The sequence below is a fragment of the Danio rerio genome, chromosome 2 (genome assembly GCF_049306965.1).
Source record: "Danio rerio strain Tuebingen ecotype United States chromosome 2, GRCz12tu, whole genome shotgun sequence".
NCBI lineage: Eukaryota > Metazoa > Chordata > Actinopteri > Cypriniformes > Danionidae > Danio > Danio rerio.
Window position 1 is genome coordinate 59,347,239 of NC_133177.1, and position 26,359 is coordinate 59,373,597.

General features: G+C 39.6%; 1 protein-coding gene across 13 annotated transcripts in view; it reads left to right on the forward strand.

Moving 5' to 3' along the window:
• loxl5b (lysyl oxidase-like 5b) overlaps positions 1-24,719 on the forward strand; it is a 38,235-nt gene extending 13,516 nt beyond the window's left edge. For 5 of the 13 annotated variants that reach the window (XM_073910318.1, XM_073910310.1, XM_073910324.1 and 2 more), the window contains 7 exons: positions 4,958-5,623; positions 5,718-5,826; positions 12,674-12,811; positions 15,661-15,817; positions 18,120-18,215; positions 19,665-19,780; positions 24,168-24,719. In XM_073910318.1, the coding sequence (XP_073766419.1) occupies positions 5,044-5,623; positions 5,718-5,826; positions 12,674-12,811; positions 15,661-15,817; positions 18,120-18,215; positions 19,665-19,780; positions 24,168-24,174 (1,203 nt within the window). In that variant the 5' untranslated portion in view covers positions 4,958-5,043 and the 3' untranslated portion in view covers positions 24,175-24,719. 13 annotated transcript variants of the gene reach the window in all.
• The last annotated feature ends 1,640 nt before the right edge of the window (positions 24,720-26,359 follow it).

The window sequence follows — 26,359 nt, forward strand, 5'->3', positions numbered from 1 at the left end:
TTGTGTATAATCAGTATTATCTTTATTATTGCAGTAAATTCAGTACTGGATAAATGAATTTGAGTTTGTGTTTGTGTCTTTTAGTTCACGCTGCCATCTTGTGGAGATCAACGTGAAGCTCAACAATTGTTGTATATTCACTTGGAAACTTTGGTGAAGTTTTCCCAGTACTGGGTTGCGGCTGGAAGAGCTAAACATATGCCGGAATAGTTGGTGGTTCATTCCATTGTGGCAACCTCTGATACATAAGGCACTAAGGCGAAGGAAAATGAATGAACTGTGGTGAAGTTAACATCTTACACTGTAAAACTATTTCTTAACTTACATTGATCAAACTGACTGAAAATATTAAGTTAAACTTTGCATAACTTAAAACAAAATGGTTGAAACCTGATTAATTTATTAAAATATGTTAAATCAACATATACAAGTACTTGTTGTCCTGACTTTTTGTATTTACATTTTTGTTAACACTTTACAATAAGGTTAATTAGTTAATGCATTTAATAACATGAACTAATCATGAACTTATTAATCATAGTTGAATATTTACTAATGCATTATTAACATTCAAGTCCATGCTTGTTAACATTAGTTAATGCACCTTGAGTTAAAATGAACTAACAATGAACAACTGTATTTTCATTAACTAACGTTTGTTAACATGAATAAATACAGTAGTAAATGTATTGTTCATTGTTTGTTCATGTTAGTAAATGCATTCATTAACATTACTAATGAACCTTATTGTAAAGTGTGACCACATTTTTTTTTACTGTGTAGCTTTAACATACATTCATCCATTTGTTTGGCTTAGTCCCTTTATTCATCAGGGATTGCCACAACAGAATGAACCAACTTCATTCATTAATTTTATTTTTGGCTTAGTCCTTTTATTAATCAGGGTTCACCACAGCAGAATGAACCGCCAACTTATCCAGCATGTGATGCCCTTCCAGCCACAACCCAGTACTGGGAAACACACATATATGTATACACACCCATTCACACACATATGTGCGCATGTGTTTGGACTGTGGGAGAAACCGGAGCACCCGCAGGAAACCCACGCCAACACTGGGAGAACATGCAAACTCCACACAGAAACGCCAACTAACCCAGGTGGGACTCAAACCAGCAACCTTACTTTTTTTTTTTTTTACTTGTATTTGTCCTAAAACTGAATGGAGAAGGATGGACTTATGAAGTAATGAGTCATTTCACAAACTCCAAATAATGATTATAAAGTCAATTTATTTTAGTTTTCAACAGTGAAATAATGCAATTCACACTAAAAATGTTTCAAAAAAAAGTTTTTTTCAATATGTTTTTATTATATAGATCAGGGGCATGGTTAATGACTGTTAATAATTGCATAAAACATCCCCAAAATCCTTCATATCTTTAATTTTGCTACCAAATGTTTGATTGTAGTTTTTGCTAAGCTTACAACTCTGTACAATAAATGACATTTCAAGAGTTCACATTTAGCTGATGATTTAATATAAGCGTGTTTGGCATGCTGTCCCGGGAGAGAGCCCTGAGCTCAAGGGATCCTTGAGCCCAGGGCTCCCTCCCGATCGTAGGGCGAGAGGAGAGCTTGAGCTTAGGTAGATCTCAAACCCCACAGCTGCGGTAGCTAAGCAAACACTTGAGAATGAAGGGAGTAGGATAGTGCCTGAATTGCTTAATCTGTTATGAATTATGTATATTTTTGGATGGAGGGAGGAAACCGGAGGACCCGGGGGAAACCCATGCGGACACAGGGAGAACACATAAACTCCGAACAGAAACTCCGACACAATCTCACGGCAATTCGTAACTTTTTGATTTAGTGGCTACGATCTAATTCGTGCAATTTAGTACGATTTGCTTATCCCCCAATGACGGTTGGGTTTAGGGGTGGGGTTAGGTTCCACGCCTTCTTTTTAAAATCATACAATTTCATACGTCTGAACTCGTACGAATTAGCCACTAAACTAGCAAAATGTAAAATACTTACGTTTTCTCGTGAGATCAGGCTGGAAACTCCCACCAGCCGGGCGAGGACCAGACCTGGCAGTGTTCTTGCTGTGGGGCAACAGTGCTAATCACTGGGCCGCCGTGCCGCCCAATCTATGGAAAGGAGGAGAAGGAGTAGGAAAGGGGGGGTTCTTCCATACGAAGTAACTGTGGGCTGAAACTGGGGTTATTAATAGTAAATGGGAAATAGTATGATTGGGAGATCGTGATTAGTAAATGCGAGATCAGCCGTGGTAAATCATAAGCATGTGATCCTCTCGAAATTTGTTTATAATTCAATTCAATTTTAATTCAATTCAGCTTTATTTGTATAGCGCTTTTACAATGCAGATTGTGTCAAAGCAGCTTCACATAAGTGGTCATAGTAACTGGATCAGGGTAGTTCAGTGTTTAGTGTTTAAGTTCAGTTCAGTTTAGCTCAGTTCAGTGTGGTTTAAAGTCATTACTGAGAGTCCAAACACTGAAGAGTAAATTCATCAATGCGTAGCTCTACCGATCCTGAACCATGCAAGACAGTGGATACAGCAGAGAGGGAAAAAAAACTTCACCGATAGGAGAGTGAAGAAAAAAAAAACCTTGAGAGAAACCAGACTCAGTTGGGCACGACCATTTTAATTTCTCCGCTGGCCAAACGTCTTGTGCAGAGCTGCAGTCTCAGCAGTGGAGGCTGGAAGCTGGCCTCAGCGAAGACTCGTCTGTCCCTGGAGCGTCACTGGAATCAGTCTCATGCTCTCCACTGCCCTATGACCAACAGCGCAGCAGCAGCTCAGGATATGGCCTGGTCCCGGATATGGACATCTTGGGATCATCTCGTCGCTGGTCTTGGATCCCATCAGTGACTCTGCATAATCTGAGGACCTCGGGATGAGTATCCCCAGATGGAAATGAAGAATAAAGAGAATAATTAGCGTAGCTGCTGTTCATAGTGTATATAAACAAGATGCAGAAACTTGTGTGGAAACCCGCTAGGTGATGCATTGAGTGCATGCTTTACTAAACAGATAGGTCTTCAATCTAGTTTTGAACTGGGAGAGTGTGTCTGAGCCTCAGACATTATCAGGAAGGCTATTCCAGAGTGTAGGAGCCATGAAGGAGAAGACTCTACCTCCTTTATTCGACTTTGCTATTTTAGGTACTACCAGAAGCCCTGAGTTTTGAGTTGGATTGTAGCGAGACAGAAGGTTGGTTAGATAAACAGGAGCTTGATTATTTAAAGCTTTATAGGTAAGAAGTGATATTTTAAATTCAATACAAAACTTATTGCAGTCAGTGTAAGGAGGATAACATTGGGTGATATGATTATATTTTCTAGACCTGGTAAGAACTCTGGCTGCTGCATTTTGTACTACCTGAAGTTTGTTAATAAAGGATGCTGAGCAGCCAGCAAACAAAGCATTACAGTAATCCAGCCTAGAGGTCATAAAAGCATAGACTAGCTTTTCTGCATCTGAGATGGATAGCATACTTCGTAATTTAGCGATATTTCTCAGATGAGAGAAGGCAGTTTTTGTGACATGGGATGTATGATTTTCAAAAGTTAGATTGCTGTCTAATATGACACACAGATCTTTATAAATGAACTCCACAAAGTGTTATATTTCACATATGTGCCTCTTTTTGCTTTGTTTTATTTATTTGTTTGTTTTGTTTGTGCATCATAAAAAAAGCTGGTTTCCACACAATCGATTTGTGTTGGAACAACATGAAGGAATTAAGTTAATTTTTTAGCTTTTATAAATATAAGTGGACTAATAATAAAACAGTTAAGTTGTCCCAGAAAAACTCAACAATTGTCTTGATTTGGCTTATTTTGAATAAGTAGTTTGAATAAACAGCAAACCTATTAGCATATGTTCGTCTTCCACTTTTATTTATTTATATAAGATGCTAAACATAGGCAACTTAAAGTTTTATGTTATTTGGTTTGTTTAAGATATTTTTTACAGTTATTTGGTTCTTTATTTTTAACATCTTGGTCTATATTTATATGTTATTTTTGATTGTATATTGTTGTAGGTTATATGTATGTTTTATGGTATTTTATATGTATCCTCAGCATGTATATTTTTCCAAAAACAAAAAAAAAATAGTTAAAGTTCATAAAACAGTTTTACATATCATCCCTGGACCCCACTGTAGAGAAATGTGGTAGGTTTGAAATGAGATATGTTCATTGAATTTCATATTTTCATCACTCTTTTATTATTTAATTTTTTATTATTATTATTTTATATATATTACATTTTATATATTGAGTTTGGCATTTTTTGAGAAATATAAAGTAAATATTAAAATGTAAAGGTGCTAATTAGTATTGTTTATATACTGTACATACTTGTAACATTACTAATTTTATTATTATTAACTAACTTTCAGTTTTACAATAAAATGCTGGGTCCCACAGAATTTATTCATGTTCTCCCAACACAAATATATTCAGTTAACAAATTTAAGTTGTTTAAACATAAAACAATTAGCCCCCCACAAAAACTCAAGAATTGTGTTGTTTTAACTAATTTTAATTTTATTTAGTTTTGTTTTGTTTGTTTGTTTTTTGTGTGTGTCATAATATTTATAGCATGCTTATTCATTAATTTCCTTCAGCTTTGTCCCTGACTCATCAGAGGTCACCTCTATAGTATATTATATTTATTATAACTCTTCACTGAAAACGTGCAGTTTTGCATGTCCTGCATCAACAAAACTTAGTTTGGGAAGGAAGGAGTTAAACCTTGGCCGCGCGCGCGCGTGAATTCTCACAGTTTGATAAATGTCAGTCCGGGCAGATCTTCTCTCCATTGCACAAACTCGCGTTAGATCCGGACTATGCATTTGACGCACTACAGATTCCCACATCCAGAGGAGCGAATCATACAGCTTTAAAAAATGTTTTTTACAATTTCAAACTTCATTTTCTTTTTGTATTTACTTCAAGGACTGAATAATTTAACCAGCGCGCAAAGCTCCGCGCAATGGAGGAACCGGGTCCGATGGGTGAATAACGGCCAGGTGTTCAGTTTAATGAGCACCGGCTCCGAGTTTCACGCTCCGGTTCCGTCCAGGAGACAGTCCAGGGTGTATCAGAGCAGCAGGACGGATGCTGTTCCCGGCAGAAGCATGCAAATTCGGCTAGAAGCGATGGATAGACCTGCTAACAGCGCGCCGGACAGTGCGCTTTTGGGTCCGGACCGCGCGCAATACATCATGGCGAACAGCCGCGCTCCTGGAGCCAGACAAATGCAGGTCATGCAGAGACACAGAGCTCCTCCAGCAAGCAGAAATAACTCTACGGTCCCTTCGGAATATTCAGGTGGAGGTGGAAGAACTGGGGAAAACACCCGGAGAGGGCAAGCGGTTGCGAATTTCCAACAAATCGCAGCACCGACGGACAATTCAAACACCGTCAATTCAGATAATGAAAATGAAGCGCGAACTCCAAATGTGCCAGCCGAGCAGGGAGCTACATCTGAAACTATGCCTGGAGATGATCCGAGAAACAGGAATACAGTTTTTTATAACATTTATCCACCCGGCGGTAGGACGATTATTCCCCGCCGACCGCCGCCTGGCACCGGTTATGGCACCAGATTTTTCCAAAATGGTAAGATATGGGCTATTAAAATTTAACATATGGGAGGGAAAAGTGTACATCAGGTTGACAGACCGATGTATGCTTGTGTTGCGCTTGTCTGCAGGTCTGCCGGATCTTGTGCCAGATCCATACTCCATCCAGGCGGGTTCATACATCCAGCGCGTCCAGATGTACGCGCTCCGGTGCGCGGCGGAGGAGAACTGCCTAGCGCGGTGTGTACAAAGACTATTCTATATAGTACTACGATAGTTGTATCATAAACAATTAACAACTGTATTTCCATTAGCTAATGTAAGCTAACATGAACAAATACATAAATGCACGGTTCATTGTTTGTTCATGTTAGTAAATGCATTACTGTAAAAAGTGATGTTGAATTTCTTTAAAAAAGTAGAAAAGCCATTGCCTTAAAATGATTAAGTAGCGATGATGAACTATGTGCATAAATATATTAAGTGAACTTAATAAGTTACAACAGAATCACTTACATTTTTGATCTGCTTATTAAACTTTTACAGATATAACAAAGCAATTTTACAGAGAAATTTAAACAAATATTATTCCTACCCCTACCCTCTAAACTAGATAAAACTACATTTATCCAAGAGAGAAAATAATAATAATAATAATAATAATAATAATAAATCAAAAACATTTTTTTACAAACCTGTACAGAATGCCTGAACCTTGTTAACCCAATATTACAGTACATCCGGTAAGTATTGATGTGCTTTACTTTTTCCACATTTTGTTATGTTACAGCCTTATTCCAAAATGGATTAAATTCCTTTATTTCCTCAACATTCTACACACAATCTCCAATAATGACAATGTGAAAATTGTTGAAATTTTATATTTGAAATTGAATTGAATTGAAATTGTTGCAAATTTATTACACATATAAAAGCTGAAAAATCAGCCTTTGCTCAACACTTTGTTGATGCACCTTTGGCAGTGATTACAGCCTTAAGTCTTTTTGAATATGATGTCGCAAGTTCGGCACAGCTGTCTGTGGGAATGTTTGGCCATTCTTCTGTGCAGGACCTCTCAAGCTCTATCAGGTTGGATGGGAAATGACGATGTGTTTCCATTTTCAGATCTCACCAGAGATCTTCAATAGAGTTTAGGTCTGGGCTCTGGCTGGGCCACTTAGGACATTCACAGAGTTGTTGTGAAGCCACTCCATTGATATTTTGGCGATGTGCTTTGAGTCATTGTCATGCTAGAAAATTAACCGTCGCCGCAGTCTGAGGTCAAGAGCACTCTGAAGCAGGTCTTCATTCAGGATGTCTCTACACATTACTGCATTCATCTTTCCCTCTATCCTGACTAGTCTTCCAGTTCCTGCTGCTGAAAAACATCCCCACAGCATGATGCTGCCCCCACCATGCTTCACTGTAGGGATAGTGTCAGCCTGGTGATGAGCGCTGCCTGCTTTTCTCCAAACGTAACGCCTGGCATTCACGCCAAAGAGTTCAATTTTTGCTGTCAGTAATTGCTGTTTGTGAATTGACGGTCGTTTCACTGGGAAATGTTATTTGAATAAGCTCTAGATCTCTTAACGAGCACGCAGCGCTCATCATCTGACAGCTGTTTTAGCCAGACAGACTCTTCCTGCCTCTACTCTGATCACTGGCAGACTGCTGTCACTAAAATCTCTGTGATTGTGAACGACAGCAGAAAATAATAAACGGTCCATTTAAGTAATTACATTTAAAAAAGAGGAGAAGCAGATGGGTTTGGCTGTAGCAGGGAAATACCTCACACTCCTGGTGCTAAAACATTTGCCGTCGGCAGGGCCGGCCCTGTACATTTGGGGGCCTAAGCAGAATAATTTTGGGGCCCTATCTTGCTGTAAATTGCTCTGAAGCTAAGGCCATGGCTGTGTCCATGCACAGGTTCGCGTTCTTGCGGCGACCAGTCGGTCTTGCAGGTTTCCTTGGAAGAACAAACTCAAACCGCTTTTTCCCCAGAGCTGTCTCCCTCTTAAACTCTGCCCCACACTGACTGCCCCCCCAATACACCCCCCCACTCTCCTCTAACTTAAACTCCTCGCAATAACTGCACTGTTTAACATTTGCACGTTTAAGATTTGCACATTCACTGCACCACATTGAACTGTTTACTTATTGAACTGTGCATACCCACTGCATATGGGCATTTGTAATTATGTACACACCCACTATAAATATACACTTGTAATCATGTTTATTTATCTGCATACTACTGATTATTAATAGCAACCTGCACATATATTCATATATTGTAACATATACACTTGTAATCATGTTTATCTATCTGCACACTACTAATCATTAATAGCAACCTGCACATATATTCATATATTGTAAATCTGCTCATAGCTTATCCAACCTGTATATAATGTTGATATTACATCCATCTGTAAATATCACCATAGTTTTCTATAACTGCACTTTATAACTTATTCCTGTATCCTGCACTTGCTGCTATTGCACTGCTGGTTAGACCTAAACTGCATTTCGTTGCATTGTACTTGTACATGTGTAATGACAATAAAGTTGAATCTAATCTAATCTAAAAAAACCGCAAGAACACAGAACACAAATAAGAAATGAGATGCTGCATGCGAGCTTCCTGTTGATCACATGACTTTCACACAAAAACAATTTCAGTTATGAAATGATCAGTTATGTTTTTTATTTTTAGTGAAAATGTATAAATATTTACAGAATAAAGCAGTCAATGAAGATAATGAAGATATTTTCAGCACGGAAGCGGCTCGCACCACTAGCTGGGTTGTGAGGCCCTCTAGTGGTGGCGGAGCCCTAAGCAGCCACTTAGTTCACTTGTAGGGAGGGCCGGCTAGGGTCGTCAGCATACAGAGGAATGTTCTGCTCTCAGTGCTACAGGTGTGAGAGGTGGCTGTGTGGCACTGTCCCGCCTTTGAGTGCTCTGAGGCGGGGGAGAGACCGACGGCATCACCTGCAGGTCGTTGCGAAGAGTAATGTTAGGAATGGTACAGCACCAGTAAAACCTAAAAACATTAGCATTTCGCTAGTAGGGTCTGAAAAGTTGCTAAGTTGGCAGCACTGGCAAGCAGTGTTTTTGATCGAAGCACTCACACCTCGCACATGCAGTACGGACAGAATGTTCCATTATTAATGGGGGCCCCTTGTTTTGAAAAGAGGTAAAAATCTTAACAGTTATAGACAGATTTTCCAACATTTAGTAGAAAATCTATCTCGGTGCCCTATAATTTCCCAGGCCCCTGCCCGCTGTACATCAAAACTTATTTTTTTCATTTTTTATATGCATTGCTGAGAACTTCATTTGTTCGATTTTAAAGGTAATTTTCTTATTTATTTTTTTTAACCAAATGTTCAAATAGTTGCATCTCATCCAAACATTGTCCTAAAAACATACATTAATGGAAAGATTATTAAATCAAGTTATGTAAATCTTCATTTAAAAAAAATGACCATTTTGGCTGGTTTTGTGGTCACATATATCGAATTATTTATTTATTTTTGTTGTTGTGTTGGTTGACGAAGGTTTGGTCCCACTTTATATTAAGTGTCCTTAACTACTATGTACTGACATCAAAATAGTAAATACAATATACTTACTGTGTTTATAATGTATTTGAGAACACTTGTGGTGCTTTTGAGTTGGGATAGAGGTTGGGTTATGGACAGGTTTGGTGGCATGGGTAGGTTTGAGGGTTGGTTAAGGTGTAAGGGATGGTCAAAAGTGTATTTACAAATGCAATTACAAAAGTTAATTACAGATGTAATTACAAACATGTATTTAATCAAGCATAAATACACAGTAAATGCATGTATTTACACAATAAGTACATTGTAACAAACTTTAATTCCTATGTAAGTACATATTAGTTAAGGCCACTTAATATAAAGTGGGACCCACACGGACGTTCATTTATAATGCTACACTTTGTTTTACAGTAGGTGAGAGTTCAATGTGACCATTACCGCCACGTGATCTACCGCCGCCGCTTTAAAGGGAAAAGAACGTGTTTTTTTTTTTTTAGGTATGACCACAGTTTGCGAGTATGCCGCCAGGTGGCATAAAGGGACAGGATGCTAACGGACAGAAATAGTCTATACATTAGCTGTAAATACTCTGCTACTTGTAAATAAAGATAAACAATGAAACAAAACAAGTCCATTAATCATTAAAAAGACAACTAGGCTACATTATTTAAAGGAATAAATAATAACAAATAACCTTTGGGGTGAAGTGCGTATACATCTGCTATATTCAGCACCAAAACACCAGTTGCCTTGAGATTGTGTTGGTTTGTTCAATAAGATAATAATAATCTAGCCTAAATAAAATGAACGTGCAATATTCACCATTTCATAGACGCCTATAATAACTGAAGAAAGGATATTGCTGGTCACAGTTTGACACAGAGAAGTTGACAAACCAGCGCTGATGCTGTTCGCCTCTGTGCTGCCTGGGGCAGTGTCATAAACACAACAAATAGGCAATTGGTGATTTAATATAGGCTACAACCAGCAAACCAACCTTTTTCCATTTGGAAAATTGCAGTTACTAATAGTTCTTATATAATATACATTTCCAATAGCCTAATCTACGAATCAAACTAATCCAAAGTTTTATTTTGATGTTTGCATAATAATAACTTCGCACCAAACTAAGGCTTTGCATCAACTTACAAAGAAACAAATGAACGTTTATATGTGGGGTCTGTCATGCAGTGTCTATTGGGTTAGGACAGTAAACTTAACATTTTTTTTCTGGCTGCAGTTATCAGTCTCACACTATTTTATTCCTTTTTCTAAATAAATAACATGTCTTCATAACACCATCGTTGAGTTTTTCTTTTATTATTTCAGCAAATAGGATTGCAACAAAACCTGTTTATTGTACTCTCCCATTCACTGCGTTCTAAGTTTACCTACTATGGCAGGGGTCACCAAACTTGTTCCTGGAGGGCCGGTGTCCTGCACATTTTAGCTCCAACCCTAATCAAACACACCTGAACAAGCTAATCAAGGTCTTGCTAGGTATACTTGAAACATCCAGGCAGGTGTGTTGAGGCAAGTTGGAGCTAAACTCTGCAGGGACACCGGCCCTCCAGGACTGAGATTGGTGACCTCTGTACTATGGCAACCAGTGGCGCCTGCAGGCGTACGGCTGTACGAATTAATGCCGCTTTTTTTATTACATGATTTAAATTGATTTTAAACGGTATACATTACGATATATTGACAAAGCAAGAAATAATGACAACAAATAAAGGTGTGTGTTTTAAAGTGTGTATGTACTTGTGCATGGTTGGAGACGGGTAAAGAAATCTATTGGCTTTAGTTTTACTGGCGGTTTTTCTGCACCTAAAAATCACCATTCAGATATTGTTTAAAACAAGGTTATAACGAGTAAACGCTCTTTAAAACATCTAAACTTAATTGAGACATTTGCCAAAAGGCCTAAAACTAATGAGACAAATACTGATCCTCACACGAGGTAAAGACCGCAGTCTCATTATCAGCACCTGAGCCGGGGAACCTGTCTCGTTCATCAGACAGATCAGATCCAGCTGCTGCGCGGCCTCCTCGCATGGAACAGCAATACCAGGTGTCACCAACCCTGTTCCTGGAGAGCTACCTTCCTGCAGAATTCAGTCCCAACCCTGATCAAACACACCTGAACCAATTAATAGTACCTAAAGCAGCACTTGATAATTACAAACAGGTGTGTTTGGTCAGGGTTGCAACTAAAATCTGCTGGAAGGTATAGCTCTCCAGGAACGGGGTTGGTGGCCCCTGAGCTATACCATTCAAGGTGTTTTAAATAATTTTATCTGACAGACCAACACAATCTCACGGCAATTCGTAACTTTTTCATTTAGTGGCTAATTCGTACGAATTCGTACGATCTAATTCGTACATTTTAGTACAATTTCCTCATCCCCCAATGACGGTTGGGTTTAGGGGTGGGGTTAGGTGCCACGCCTCCTTTTTAAAATCGTACAATTTCTTACGACTAAACTCGTACGAATTTGTACGAATTAGCCACTAAACTGCCTAAACGTAAAATACTTACGTTTTCTCGTGAGATCAGGCTGGACAGACTGACTTAAATGAGCAGACATCTCCATTCTCACGAGTTCTGAATTGTCTCACACTTAACCGAGTTTGTTCCACCGAGGTAAATGTTCAGTGCTGTTGCGAATATGCGAATTTTTAAACATCTGTCCTGCTCTTTCAAGTTATTTGATTAAATGAATTAAATTGTTTTTGACCGGCACAACATGGGAAAACAGTTTAATTAAGCCTTCTCTGAAACGGAACATTTTAATTTAATTTAGCCTAGATTATTATTTTATTTGACAGTTCAGTTCGTGGTTCGGCATTGTTAAAGCATATTGCGGGTTTTGAAGCACTTCACTTCAAATGTTATTAGTTCTTCTATTTTGTCTAGAAGATAACTGACCAAGAAAAATATTTGAACAGACAAACGATATACGATATTGGTTTTAAAAAGACCTCCAATTTTCCAAGAAAAATAAAAAAAAATTGACTTTTGTTTGAGCCCGTCCACTACTTAACTGTGCGGGTGGATGATTTTCGGTCAGTGGAAAGTAAGGATTTAATTAATGCTTCACTAACTGTATTTTATCACAATTTTCTGTCATATATTGGCAAATTTTTGTCATAATTTTAAAGATTACGTCTTGAACGTCTGACTTTTCATTGGTGCTTATGTGCTTTTATTACATTTAGATTTCAGCAAAATATTAAAATTAAAAAGGAAACAAGTCATGTCATAACGAATGCCCTTGAATAAAGTAGCCTTCGACAGCAAGCATCAGTGCTTCTTGACATGATTGGCGGAAGGGGGCGGGGCGGTGCTGAATTTGTGCGTACCTTGGAATAAAATCCTGCAGGCGACCCTGATGGCAACTATATACTATATAACTGCATGTTAACTATGTTTATATATAATAACTTTTGAGTTTATTGTAGGGTCATCAGTATGTAAGTGTAAGTTCTGGTGCTAATCTTCGGCTGTTTTTTGCCTTTTCAGAACTGCTTACAGACCAACAGTCAGAGATCTGGACTACAGGGTTCTGCTCCGATTCCCGCAGAAGGTGCGAAACATGGGAACGGCGGACTTTCTGCCCGTCAAACCCAGGCATCAGTGGGAGTGGCACAGCTGCCATCAGTGAGTCTTTGAGATGTAAAATAAGCCTTTTGTGTCTCCACAATGTGTCTGTGAAGCTCAAAACTCACGGTGGTGCAGTGGGTAGCATAATCGCCTCACGGAAAGAAGGTCGCTGGTTTGAGCCCCAGCTGGGTCAGTTGGCATTTCTGTGTGGAGTTTGCATGTTCTCCCCGTGTTGGCATGGTTTTCCTCCGGGTGCTCCAGTTTCCCCCACAGTCCAAACACATGCGCACCGGGCCACCGTGCCACCCATCTAGAAAAGGAGGAGGAGTAGGGGTGGAAGAGGGGATTCTTTAAAACGAAGATGGCTGTGATATGGAACTGAGGGTATTTAATCGTCTGATTGGTGAATAATTAATTGAATAATGCGGGACCGACCGCAAGCAATCATAAGCACATGATCCTCTCGAAATTAGTTTATAAATAAACTTCACTAATTAGGTTTAAATTAGGGTAATTAGGCAATTCTTTGTATAACAGTGGTTTGTTCTGTAGACTATTCAAAACAAATATTGCTTAAGGGGCTAATAATATTGACCTTAAAATTATTTTAGAAAATGTAAAACTACTTTTATGGTAGCCGAAATCAAACAAATTGTCAGGGTTCTGCCACTCTGGTCATGTACATTCTTGTTTTGGTGGCAGAATCCACACACTAGCCCTGTCTAGTCCTGTCCTGTTGTGCTCAGCGCGAGTTTTCTTGGGTTGAGCACTTGTTTCTGTCATTGTGTCTGTCTCTGGTTGCGCGCGCCGTTGTGGATGTGTGCAGAGCGGGCATGCTCCTGCTTAATGCGGCTGCGTGGGCTCTGCGTGTCTCTGAAGCGCGCTCTTGTACTTGTGTTTGTGTTTTGTTCTGTCAGCATCGCACTGTTTCATTCTCATCGTCTCTGTCAAGTTGGTTTCGGTTTTGGTTGACGCTGATATGAAGCATGCGCGTTGCATATGTGTGAGCGCACGGTAAGGTGTTTATCTATCGTGTGCTCATGTCTTGCGTTTTTTGTCAAAGCACGTGGCTCTCTGTTTACATTTTGGTCACATGCTTGTCGTGTGCTTCAGTGTTGTGCTTGTGTTGTCATGAACATGCGGTTAATGAGTTCTCTCATTGGCTGCATGTTCTTGTCCCGGGGTCCGTTCTTCGTACCTCGCTTAAATGATCTAAGATTATTTGGCAGATCCCGGATCTTTTAATCTTGATAACTGATCTCTCGCTAATTTGGTTCTTCAAACGAGTTTGCGAATCAGATTAGAATGTCTGGATAAACTGATCTGAGATCGCTGTGTGTGTTGTGAAGGACAGATTTATTGATCCTCGAAATCATGATCAGCAATGCAACGATTGGCTGACGGCACAGCAGCGTAATGACATCATCTGATTAATATGCAATTATCCATGTGAGCAAAATTACATCAAATTAGCAGTAAACGGTTTGTTAGATATGACACGCAATAACCTTCCACATTTGTTGTGAGCTGCAGGCTTTACACTTTCATGTGTCAAGAGTATTCATCATGTATTTCAATGCATATCAGTGTATTTAGTTCTACATTTAGAAAATATTTTCTTTATTATAGTAGCCGTTTTTTAATCGGTGTAAAGAATAACTGGTTGTTTACAACAGCGTTTTCATATTGGAAAAGGCGTCTGCAACTTTTGTGAAGCATCAAATCACCGGCATATTAACTATCATAACATGTTTATGACTGCATAAATGTATTATTGCTTTTAAAAAAGTCACATATTGTGCATTTCTATTATACACAATTTGTACTATAGCAATCTAAAAAGTTCATATCAATAAGTTTTCTCTTTGCACCACCAGGTGGCAGTCTTTGTACTTTCATTTCGAGAGTGCAGATTGCATAAGTTTTATTAATATGTATAACTTTATTTATTTTATTAATAACTATAACTTTATATATATATATATAGTTAAAAAATATGTACCATTTTCCCAAGTGTATATAACTACTACTGTAAGAAAATATCAGAATTCAGAACATACTTTCTGTATTATCTTTGCTTGAACTAAGCCGATCTAATCCTGTTTATATGAATTGAACCTGCTCCCGATCCGGTTTGACCTAGCAGAACTGTTGCTATGACAACAACTCTCGGATCAGCTTTGAAGAACGAAACGATCTTGAATCGTGTCAAATCGTCAATATTCAAATCCAGCTAACTGAGTAATCCATGTACGAAAAACGAACCCCTGTTTTATGTGAGCGCATGGCTTGTGTTGTCTCTGTGTCATGCGTCCCACCCTCCTGGTTACCCCATTATTAGTTAATTATGTTCATCTGTTTGTGTTAATTTACGTCTGCTTATAATTCCCTCTTGTCTGCTGTTCTGGGCCAGTTCGCCATCATATGTCTTCGTTTGTAGCCTTGTCCTGTCTGTCCAGCCCTGTTCCTTACCAGCCAGCCCAGTGAAGTTTGTTTGTGTGTTTTGTTGATGTTTTCCCCCTCGTGGTAGTTTGTTTTGCATTTTATTTTATTTTTACCATTAATAAATACCCATTTCTCTGCACTTGAGTCCTCGCTCCCTTTTTCCCCAACCCAAGCCGTGACACAAATAAGACTTTTCCAGAGGAAAAATATTATCAGACATACTGTGATATATTCCTGACTCTGTCAAACATCATTTAAGAAATATTTACAAAAAAAATTCATAGTAGGGTGAATAATTCTGACTTCAACTATATGTATAATTTAAAAAATTGCTTGTAAAATGTATTTAATTCAGCCATGAGTAATCAAGAGTGGTGCATCATTATAATGAGTTGAACTAATGTTGTGTAACTATGAGTGTCAGGGTTGTGTTTGTGATGAGGCTGGTGTTTATTCCACAGGCATTATCACAGCATGGACGCGTTCAGTCACTATGATCTGCTGGACATCAGCACTGGACGGAAGGTTGCAGAAGGACACAAGGCCAGTTTCTGTCTGGAAGACACAGGCTGTGATCCTGGCTTTCACCGCAGATACGCCTGCACCGCACACACACAGGTACACACACACACATTTACTGTCATTCATTCATTTTCCTTTGGCTTAGTCCTTTGTTTATCAGGGATCGCCACAGTGGAATGTTCTTCATAAGTATTGGGTGGCACAGTGGCTCAGTGGTTAGCACTGTGGCCTCATAGCAAGAAGATCACTGGTTCAAATCCCATCTGGACCAGTTGACATTTCTGTGTGGAGTTTGCATTTTCTCCCTGTATTGGCGTGGGTTTCCTCCGGGTGCTCCAGTTTACACAGTAACACATGCGCTATAGAGGAACTCAATAAGCTAACCTGTTTGTAGTTTATGTGTGTGAATGAGAGTGTATGGGTGTTTCCCAGTACTGGGTTGCATCTACTTTGTAAAACATATGGTGGATAAGTTGGTGGTTCATTCTGTTGTGGTGACCCCTAATGAATAAGGGACTAAGCTAAAGGAAAATACATAAATTAATAATGTATTTTAAAATATTTGGGCCGCAAAACAAAATTGTAAAAACTTTTTACATTTTTTAAATATTTGACAATTTTAGTTATTTATTTTGAGTTTTAATTTTATTTTAATGTTTATGAATTTTATTTTGGGTTTCTGTAACTCTTATCAAAATGCTATATATATATATATATATATATATATATATATATATATATATATATATATATATATATATATATTAGGGCTGTCAAAGTTCAAGCAGTTCAGCAGTTGACTTTCATTCAGTAACATATTGTTTATGCCCCGTGACAATTATTGGATGAAAATATGAAGTAAGGTTTGCTGGAAGTGTTGTTTTAATGGAATTTGATACCGCATGACGAACGGAAAGAAAAACCTCCACATTTCGTGACTTGGGTGGTCCTTTAAGATAATCAAAAGTCACTGTTTACATGGTGGACTCTTAATCAGAGTATTATCTTAATCATAAAATCGGAGTATTGGTGTCCATGTAAATGTACTCAGAAAGTGCCACAGAGATGGTGTGACCAGTCCCTGTAAAAAGTCTATAGTCTTTGGTACGTGCCTTTTATGTACCCCTTGACCACATTGTTCCCCGATAATGTCAACAGACTGGACTGTCTTAGCAACTGGCAAAATGTAAAGGAGGACTAAGCAAAATTGTTTCTACTTTATAATTAATGTTTTAAACTCACAATACCAATTTACAGTGAGTACAATTGTTTGTATTTAATACTTTATTATTATTATAATTTTCCATATCTGCAATGCCTGTATTTTGGCATTTTTTTGCATTCCACTAAAAAATCCAACATGGAAATCAATGTTTTCTTTATTGGCATTGATTGTTTTGAAATTTAAATGGCATTAACATGCCTGTGTTTTAATTTCTGCAATAAATATGGCTGTCAGGCCAGGATCTTGGTGGTTTATTGTGGGTATGAGGTTTAGATGAAGAAATCTGTGTCACAAGTTAAACAAAAATTGTAATAATCAATTATATTTTGAATTTAAATAGTTTTTTTTTCTTGCGTTTACATTAATTTTACATTTGAATAGGCAAAATTACAAGTTTCAGTCTTTTAAATGTGATTAATTGCGATTAATTTTCAAAAAAAGATGCGGCTAATTAGTTAATTTTATAAATATGCTCTGTGCCACAGCACATGGTCTAACAGGGTTGAGCTTATTCTCTTAATGAGTTCTGGGTGTGTTTTGAGTATAAATTGCATTAAGCCTATCAGAGTCTAATCTCACATTCCCTTTAAGAGTCAGTTGCATTGTGCCATGGCCCATTTCCTATTTACATGGTGATTTGTAAGTGGAAAAACTGAACGCTTCACCAGCGAGAAAACAGTCAAACAGAGCATCTGCAGCGCGAGGATAAAGAACGAGCCTCCTCCATTCAGCCTCTTTACTTTCCCTTTACTTTTACATTTTACTCTTTACACTTTTACTTTGGTGGAGTGAGGAAAATGTATAAGCTCACTCCACTTGAGACATCCTTTAGCCTACATATTTAATTTCGTTTGTTAAGCGCAAAGATTTGTTTCAGAACTATTTCTAAATTCAGACCAACAATGCGCCTCCACACACCTCCTTTCTAAACCATAAGTCCTCAAAGCGGTGCAAATGGATTTGTTATTTAAACAACGTGGTGCAAAACAAAAAAATTAGAGATGCGCTAGTCTGGAAAAGCATCAAATCACGTCTTTCACCTTATTTAAGATAGGACCCCTAAACGTATTTCCTATTTTCATTTGTCCTCTGATAATCCTTCATGAGATAGTTCTATTCTCATCACACATTTTATGTTGTGGTTTGTTATAGATATTATTGCTGTGTTTTCAGGGTTTGAGTCCAGGCTGCCATGACACATACGCTGCCAACATCGACTGTCAGTGGATCGACATCACAGATGTCCCGCCGGGAAACTACATTCTCAAGGTGCCACAGAACGATTTTTGAGCATCCTGACAAACATAAATAACATTCACAGCCACACATTTTCACCCTTTCCTCTTCAGATGCACAAGACACTTTCTTATGAACACTCTATGTTAGGACACAATAGGTTGCATGTAATGAAAAAACTTTACTATGAATAGAATTGATCTCAAACTTCGTGACAGAGAAGCAAAACATTAGTAATTTATTTTATTTTTTTGTAATACAGTTAGCGGGAGAACCAGAGAGGCAATTGCAGATTAGGAAGGAAAGTGGAGACTGAACAGTTGAGTTTTTAGTCGTTTCTTGAAGACAGAGAGTGACTCTGCCGTTCTGATGCCACCAACTGGGCAGATTGAGCGCGAAAGTTATTTCTTCCCTCTTTGGGATGGAACCACGAGGCGACGTTCATTCACAGAACGCAAGTTTCTGGAGGGCACATAGATCTGCAGAAGTGGGAGCAGATAAGAAGGAGCAAAGCCAGAGGTCGCTTTGTAAGCAAACATCAGAGCTTTGAATTTGATGCGAGCAGCAACTGGCAGCCAGTGCAAACGGATGAGCAGCAGAGTGACATGTGCTCGTTTAGGTTCATTAAAGACCACTCGTGCTGCTGCGATCTGGAGCAGCTGAAGAGGCTTGATAGAGTTAGCTGGAAGCCCGGCTAGTAGAGAGTTGCAATAGAGAACAAGAGCTTGAACAAGGAGTTGAGCTGCATGTTCAGATAAGAAGGGTCAGATCTTTCTGATGTTATAGAGTGTGAATCTGCACGATCGAGCAGTTCTAGAAATGTGGTCAGAGAAGTTTAGTTGGTCATCAATCGTTACTCCAAGGCTTTTCACCATTTTGGATGCAGTAATGGTTGCCCCATCCATCTGGATTGAAAAGTTATGCTGTAGAGTCGGGTTGGCAGAAACTACAAGCATTTCCGTTTTCACGAGGTTCAGCTGAAGATGATGATCTTTCATCCAGTGTGAAATGTCCGACAGGCAGGCTGAGATGCGAGCCGGGACCGAGGGATCATCAGAGTGAAAAGAGAGGTATAGCTGGGTATCATCAGCATAGCAGTGGTAGGAGAATCCATGTTTCTGGATGACTGATCCTAAAGATGTTGTGTAGATGGAGAAGAGAAGTGGCCCAGCAGATATAAACAATCTGGGTGGCACGGTGGCTCAGTGGTAAGTGCTGTGGCCTCAAAGCAAAAAGGCCACTGGTTCGAGTCCCAGCTGGGCTCCGCTTTTAATATTATTTATAAACTGTATTTTATTTTCTGACTGCATTGACTGATATTTTATCTTGTTTTTAGCACAAACTCTCTCTCAATGTATTCATTTATTTGGATTTTGAATGTAGTGTAATAACATGTTCCTCTTGTGAAGCTACTGTGGATCAATAGTGATTGTGAAAAGCCCTTTACTGATAATCTTGAATTGAACTGTACTGAATTTTCAGGTGACGGTGAATCCGGATTTCCTGGTGGCCGAGTCTGATTTCTCCAATAACGTGGTGCGATGTGAAGTCATTTACACAGGCATTTACATCCAGACCAGAAACTGCATCATAACTGGGTGAGGAAATGTGATTTTAATAGTGCTGTCAAAGATTAAACTTGATTAATAAAAGTTTGTATTTACATAAAATATTATTGTGTGTATATATAAATACAAACATGCATGTATATATTTAAAAAAAATATTTGAATTTATATATAACATATTTATGTAAACAAATTATATCTAAAAATAAATAAGTACGCAAATAGCTTAGTTTTGAATATTTTTTGTATTTTATGTATGATTGTGTTTATATATACATAAAAAACATACACAACGCACACATTCATTCATTCATTTTCTTGTCGGCTTAGTCCCTTTATGAATCCGGGGTCACCACTGCAGAATGAACCGCCAACTTATCCAGCAAGTTTTTTACGCAGCTGATGCCCTTCCAGCCCCATTCCCATCTCTGGGAATATCCACACACACACACACACACACACACACACACACACACACACTCATACACTACGGACAATTTAGCCTACCCAATTCACCTGTACCGCATGTCTTTGGACTGTGGGGGAAACCGGAGCACCCGGAGGAAACCCACGCAAAGGCAGGGAGAACATGCAAACTCCACACAGAAACGCCAACTGAGCCGAGGTTCGACCCAGCGACCATCTTGCTGTGAGGCGACAGCACTACCTACTGCGCCACTGCCTCGCCCACAATACACACATATACTTTGTAAATAATAAATATGTGCATATTTGATTTCATATTTATATGTGGCTTTGGAAAGTATTCAGCCCCCTTAAAATTTCCAGTCTTTGTTATGTTTTATCCATGTGCTAAATCATTTAAGTAATTTTTTCCTCATTAATGTCCACACAGCAGCCCGTATTGACAGAATAACACAGAATTGGTGACAGTTTTGCAGATTTATTAAAAAAGAAAAACTGAAATATCACATGGTGCAAAGTATTCAGACCCTTTGCTGTAACACTCATATATTTAAGTCAGGTGCTGTCCATTTCTTTTGATCATCCTTGAGATAGTTCTACACCTTCGTTTGAGTCCGGCCACACACCTGTCTATATAAGACCTTACGGCTCACAATGCATGCCGGAGCAGTTGAGAATCATGAGGTCAGAGGAACCGCCTGAAGAGCTCAGAGACACAATTGTGGCAAGGCACAGATCTGGGCAAGTCTACAAAAACTGTGGCCCAGCGGAAAGGCACATGCAAGCCTGCACGAAGGACTCCTCTCTGGTGAGAGATAAGATTCTCTGGTCTGATGAGACCAAGATAGAACTTTTTGTCCTTAATTCTAAGCGGTATGTGTAGAGAAAACCTGGCACTGCTCATCTCCTGTCCAATACAGGCCCAACAGTGAAGCATGGTGGTGGCAGCATCATACTTTGAGGTGGTTTTAGCTGCAGGGACAGGACGACTGCTTGCAGTTGAGGGAAAAGATGAATGTGGCCAAGTACAGGGATATACTGGACTAAAACCTTCTCCAAAGTGCTCAGAACCTCAGACTGGACCTCAGGTTTACCTTCCAACAAGACAATGACCCTGAACCAAGCGGCAACCTCCCGCTCTCTCTCGGGAGGCCAATACGGAAGTAACTGAAACTGCAATTCATCAAAATTCTGCTAGTCCTGGCTCCATAACAGAGCAAAAATTGTGCCCACTGTTAGAATGGCCAACTTTACAGCAGAAAAAAAGGTGTTTACAGCCTGGTACAAAGAACCATTTTGGTTCATAAAGCTAATATTACCCTTCATGACAACTGTGAGGGGGGTGAATTTTTTTATAACTCATCAGTTTCCTTTATATTAGGTTATATTAAGCTTGCAATTAAGGGTGTGGCCACTTGATTGACAGCTAGGTCTCGCTGTCGCTGTCTCTTCACCTCAGCTGACTCCAGCAGATTAGTCACTGATTTCGGCATATTCATCATATTTTTGTTTTGTTTTATGTGGCTTTACACAGTCAGTTTCCTTTTGGGATTATTTCCTACAATTATCAGATGATATGGGATGCTGTGTGCACTTAATTGTGCTCACAAACCATTCACGTGGCCTCCATTTCCCATGTGAGTAAAGTTATATACTTGTAAACCATCTCTATACATGTATTTGCTTTATTTAAGATCATTTATCATTTATAATGTTCTTTAGAGCTGTAATGCACTGCAGAATCTGTCAGATTGATTAGCTGTAGGCTCTAGAACAGTCATCTGAAGCGTTGTCATACAGTGTTATGCTGGAGTTCATCAATAGTCTTGCATTTACCAACACACACTATATCTGAAGGGTTTGGAAGTAATTCGTATTTTCCTCCTGTAGGAAAACATCATAAGGACAATACTTAGTGGCTCAATGTATTACAGCAGTGTTTTTAAAAGTCTAAACACTTTATTGATATTGTATACAATCAAGCACAAGTGGTCAGAACACAAACGAGTCGCAGGTGATGAAGTATTAAGTGTTTTCCCAAAGTAAAGTCTGTCTAAGCCAGGTCCAAGCAAAATGCCAGCATGCATCTGTAGCTCCACTAACTCTCCGCCTCTTTGCCCTTGTTTGGTATCCCGTCGTGGGTGTGATGACGAGCGAACAAAATGGCGACGATTGGCCGCGCCTACTTGTGGCTTCTTTTGCGCTCTTCAGAAACCTATGGGTGACGTCACGGAAACTACGTCCATATATTTTACAGTCTATGCCCTAAACACACAGCTAAAATAACTAAAGACTGGCTTCACAACAACTCCGTGACTGTTTTTGAATGACCCCGCCAGAGCAATGACCTAAACCCAATTGAGAACCTAAAAATGGCTGTCCACCAACGTTTACCATCCAACCTGACAGAACTGGAGAGGATCTGCAAGGAGGAATGGCAGACGATCCCCAAATCCAGGTGTGAAAAACTTGTTGCATCTTTGCCTGAAAGACTCACGGCTGTGTTAGATCAAACGGTGCTTCTGCTAAACACCGAGCAAAGGGTCTGAATACAGAGGACCATGTGATATTTAAGTTTTTCTTTTTAATAAATCTGCGAAAATGTCAAGAATTCTGTGTTTTTCTGTCAATATGGGCTGCTGCGTCACACCTGCCAACAGTCGAATCATAAAATCCGGGAGATTTTGTCCGGGGATGCGTGCGAAGTGAAGAGCGGGGGGAGGGGGACGTTGCGCAAAATAAAGAGCCGGGGGTGAATGTATATGTATAGTTAACGTCAGAATTATTAGCCCCCCTTTGAACTCTTTTTTTCTTTTTAAATATTTCCCAAATATAACCCTGCTGGAAAATCCAGCTTAAACCAGCCTAGGCTGGTTGGCTGGTTTTAGCTGGTTGACCAGCCTGGATTTAGAGGGGTTTTGGCCATTTCCAGGCTGGTTTCCAGCCATTTCCAGCCTGGTTTTTGCTGATCTGGCTGGAAAATGACCAGCTAAATCCAGCTAAAACCAGTCTGACCAGCCTGGTTTAAGCTGGACATAGCTGGTTTTGGCTGGACTCCCAGCTTGGCTAGGCTGGTCAAGCTGGTTTTAGGCTGAAAATGGCTGGAAACCAGCCTGTAAGTGGCCAAAACCCCTCTAAAACCAGCCTGGTCAACCAGCTAAAACCAGCCAACCAACCTAGGCTGGTTTAAGCTATTTTTTTCAGTAGGGAAAAAAATAAATGGGGGTTATTATTTAAGGGAGCTAGTAATTCTGACCTCAACTGTATGTTTATATATGTATACATAAAAAATTATATAGTTGAAGTCAGAATTATTAGCCCCCTTTTGAATTTTTTTTTATATTTCCCAAATGATGTTTAACAGAGCAAAGAAATTTTCACAGTATGTCTGATAATATTTTGTCTTCTGGAGAAAGTCTAATTGGTTTTGTTTCAGCTAGAATAAAAGCAGTTTTAAATTTTTTAAACAGAATTTGGAGGACAAAATTATTAGCCCCTTTAAGCTAATTGTTTTTCTTGATAGTCTACTGAACAAACCACTGTTATACAATAACTTGCCTAATTATCCTAACCTGCCTAGTTAACCTAATTAACCTAGTTAAATGTCACTTAAAGCTGTATAGAAGTGTCTTGAAAAATATCTAGTCAAATATTATTTACTGTCATCATGGCAAAGATAAAATAAATCAGTTATTAGAGATGAGTTATTAAAACTATTATGATTAGAAATGTGTTAAAAACAATCTTCTCTCTGTTATACAGAAAGCGGGGGGGGGGAAAAAACGGGGGCTAATAATTCAGGGGGGCTAATAATTCTGACTTCTTCTGTATATATACACACACAGTACACACATTATATAAATAGAAACTTTTATTTTGTATTTAAGTAAACGGTTTGACAGCACTAGTTTTGAGTTATTTCAGCACTTTAATATTTCATGAGCAGAATGATATTTATCTAAATGCATTTCTCTCTCTTTCTGTTTCCACAGGAGTTAAAGTCATCAGACTAACAAGTTGTTCTAAAGACCTATAAAATAGGTTTACTTATAATAATTTGATAGATTTTTTATATGCAATTTTTGGGATAACTTGAACCATTCAATATAGCTGTTGGAATAATATGTAATGACTAAAGTACTGTATATGTGTTTTAAATGGCTTCCTGCGAACAGAAACAGTGCATTGAACGTTTGCATTAGACGGTTATTTTTGCATATTTTTTTAAAATGAAGAGCTTTTTAGTGTTTGTATTTATTACATTTGTACTATTATTATTATTAATGATATTCAGATTGCAACGTTTCTTTTAAGCAGAGGGTTGTTTGGTGCTTTATCAGCTGATGGTGAATATTGTGTTTACCACTAGTGTCAGATATAGACACAGCGTTTGGTTCAGCAGCAGTCAGTGGATATCGTCTGGGGTATTATACTGACGTGTGTGTGTTTGCCATGATTATAATGATGCCTCCGTGAATGCTGGAGCTGATGGACGAGGCCAGTTGTGGCTTGAGATGCAATAAACAGAAATGCAGAGAATGTAATGCTGGAAGTGGAGTGTGTTTCTTTTCTAAACTCTTCCAAGCTCTCGGGTTCATGCAGTGCAGAGGAGCTGAAGTCAAGAGCTGTGCTGTGTGGGTGTGTTTGTGTGTGTTTGAGTCTGTTTCTTTTTTGTTTTCGTGTTTGTTTGTTTCTGTTAGTGTGTATTGTAATGTGTGTTTTATATAGCGCATTTATTGTGTATGGCCAAATCAATGACTCAAATCGCTTTACAGTCATGAGGGGGGGGTCTCTTCACACCACCACCAGTGTGCAACACCCACTAGGATGATGCGACGACAGCCACAGAACAACGGCGTCAGTGCGCTCACCACACACCCTCTGTTGGTGGAGTGGAGAGACTGTGATAGAGCCATTTCGGTGGATGGGGATGATTGGGTGGTCATAATCGGTAAGGGCAGATGGTGGGAATTTTGGCCAGGGTTACACCCCTTACTCTTTACCAGAAGTGCCATGGGATTTTTAATGACCACAGAGAGTCAGGACCTCGGTTTAACATCAAAGACGGATCTCACTGACAGTATGGTGTCCCCTTCACTATACTGGGGCATTGGGACTCACACAGACCGCAGGTTGAGCGCCCCCTGCTGGCCTCACTAACACCACTTCCGGCAGCAACCGAGCTTCCCAGGTAGTTTCCCATACACATTCTGACCAGGCTCAGCCCTGCTTAGCTGTAGTGAGTAATCAGTCTTGGGCTGCAGGGTGATATGGCCAACCCGGGCTCATTGTGGAAACGTAGTCCCACGGACATTTCTGGAGACCGCGGAATACGTCCCGGCGGGTACATACGGCTGCAGTTTTTCTTTTCACGAATCCTCGAGAGGCTGCTGTTGCGTGCTTTTTCGTACCTCAGACGCCTCTCCTGAGCGCGGTTCGCGCCCGCTTTGTTCTCGCGTGAACCTGCCGGAGGCCGCCTGTCCGACTGACCGGATGATTGACTGCTCAACCGGCCAATCGGCCGACCCGCCCTCCTCCTTCCCCGAACTCAACCAATTTTACCGATCGACCCGCCCGCCTGCTCGCCCGCTCACTTCCCTAAACCCGAGCGACAGTTTACAAAAGCCGTCCAAAAAAATAAAAGCCCCGATTTTTTTTTTTCTACCGCGTTTTTGGATTTCGCCGCATTCTCACCCTGTCACGAAACTCGTTCACTTAATTTTTGGGATTCTGTTTTCGTCTTACCTGATTGCTGGAACCGCTCTTCCCCGTACTCGAAACCGGTCGCCGTGGTCGACTCCTCTCCGCATCTCGAGCCTGCCGACGTTACAAGGTGAGCTGAGTGGACAAACGGGTTTCAGCAGGGAAGCCCTCCACAAGGAGGTAAGGCAAGCGCGAAAGGGAACGGCGTCACACCGCCCCGCAGCGTTCGCTTGAAAAAAATTAACGCGGCAGTACGTACCTCCCGGGATGTATTCCGCTGTCTCCAGAAACGTCCGCAGGGCTAAATTATCAGAATGAGCTTGGGTTGGATATGGCTGTGGCATGTGTATGTGTGTGTGGTTTTGCGTGTGTATGTTTGAGTCTGTGTCTGTTCTCCCCAGGCTGTGTGTATGTATACAGTGCATGCAGAAAGTATTAATAGCACTTCACTTTTTCCACGTTTTTATGTTCTGGTCTTATT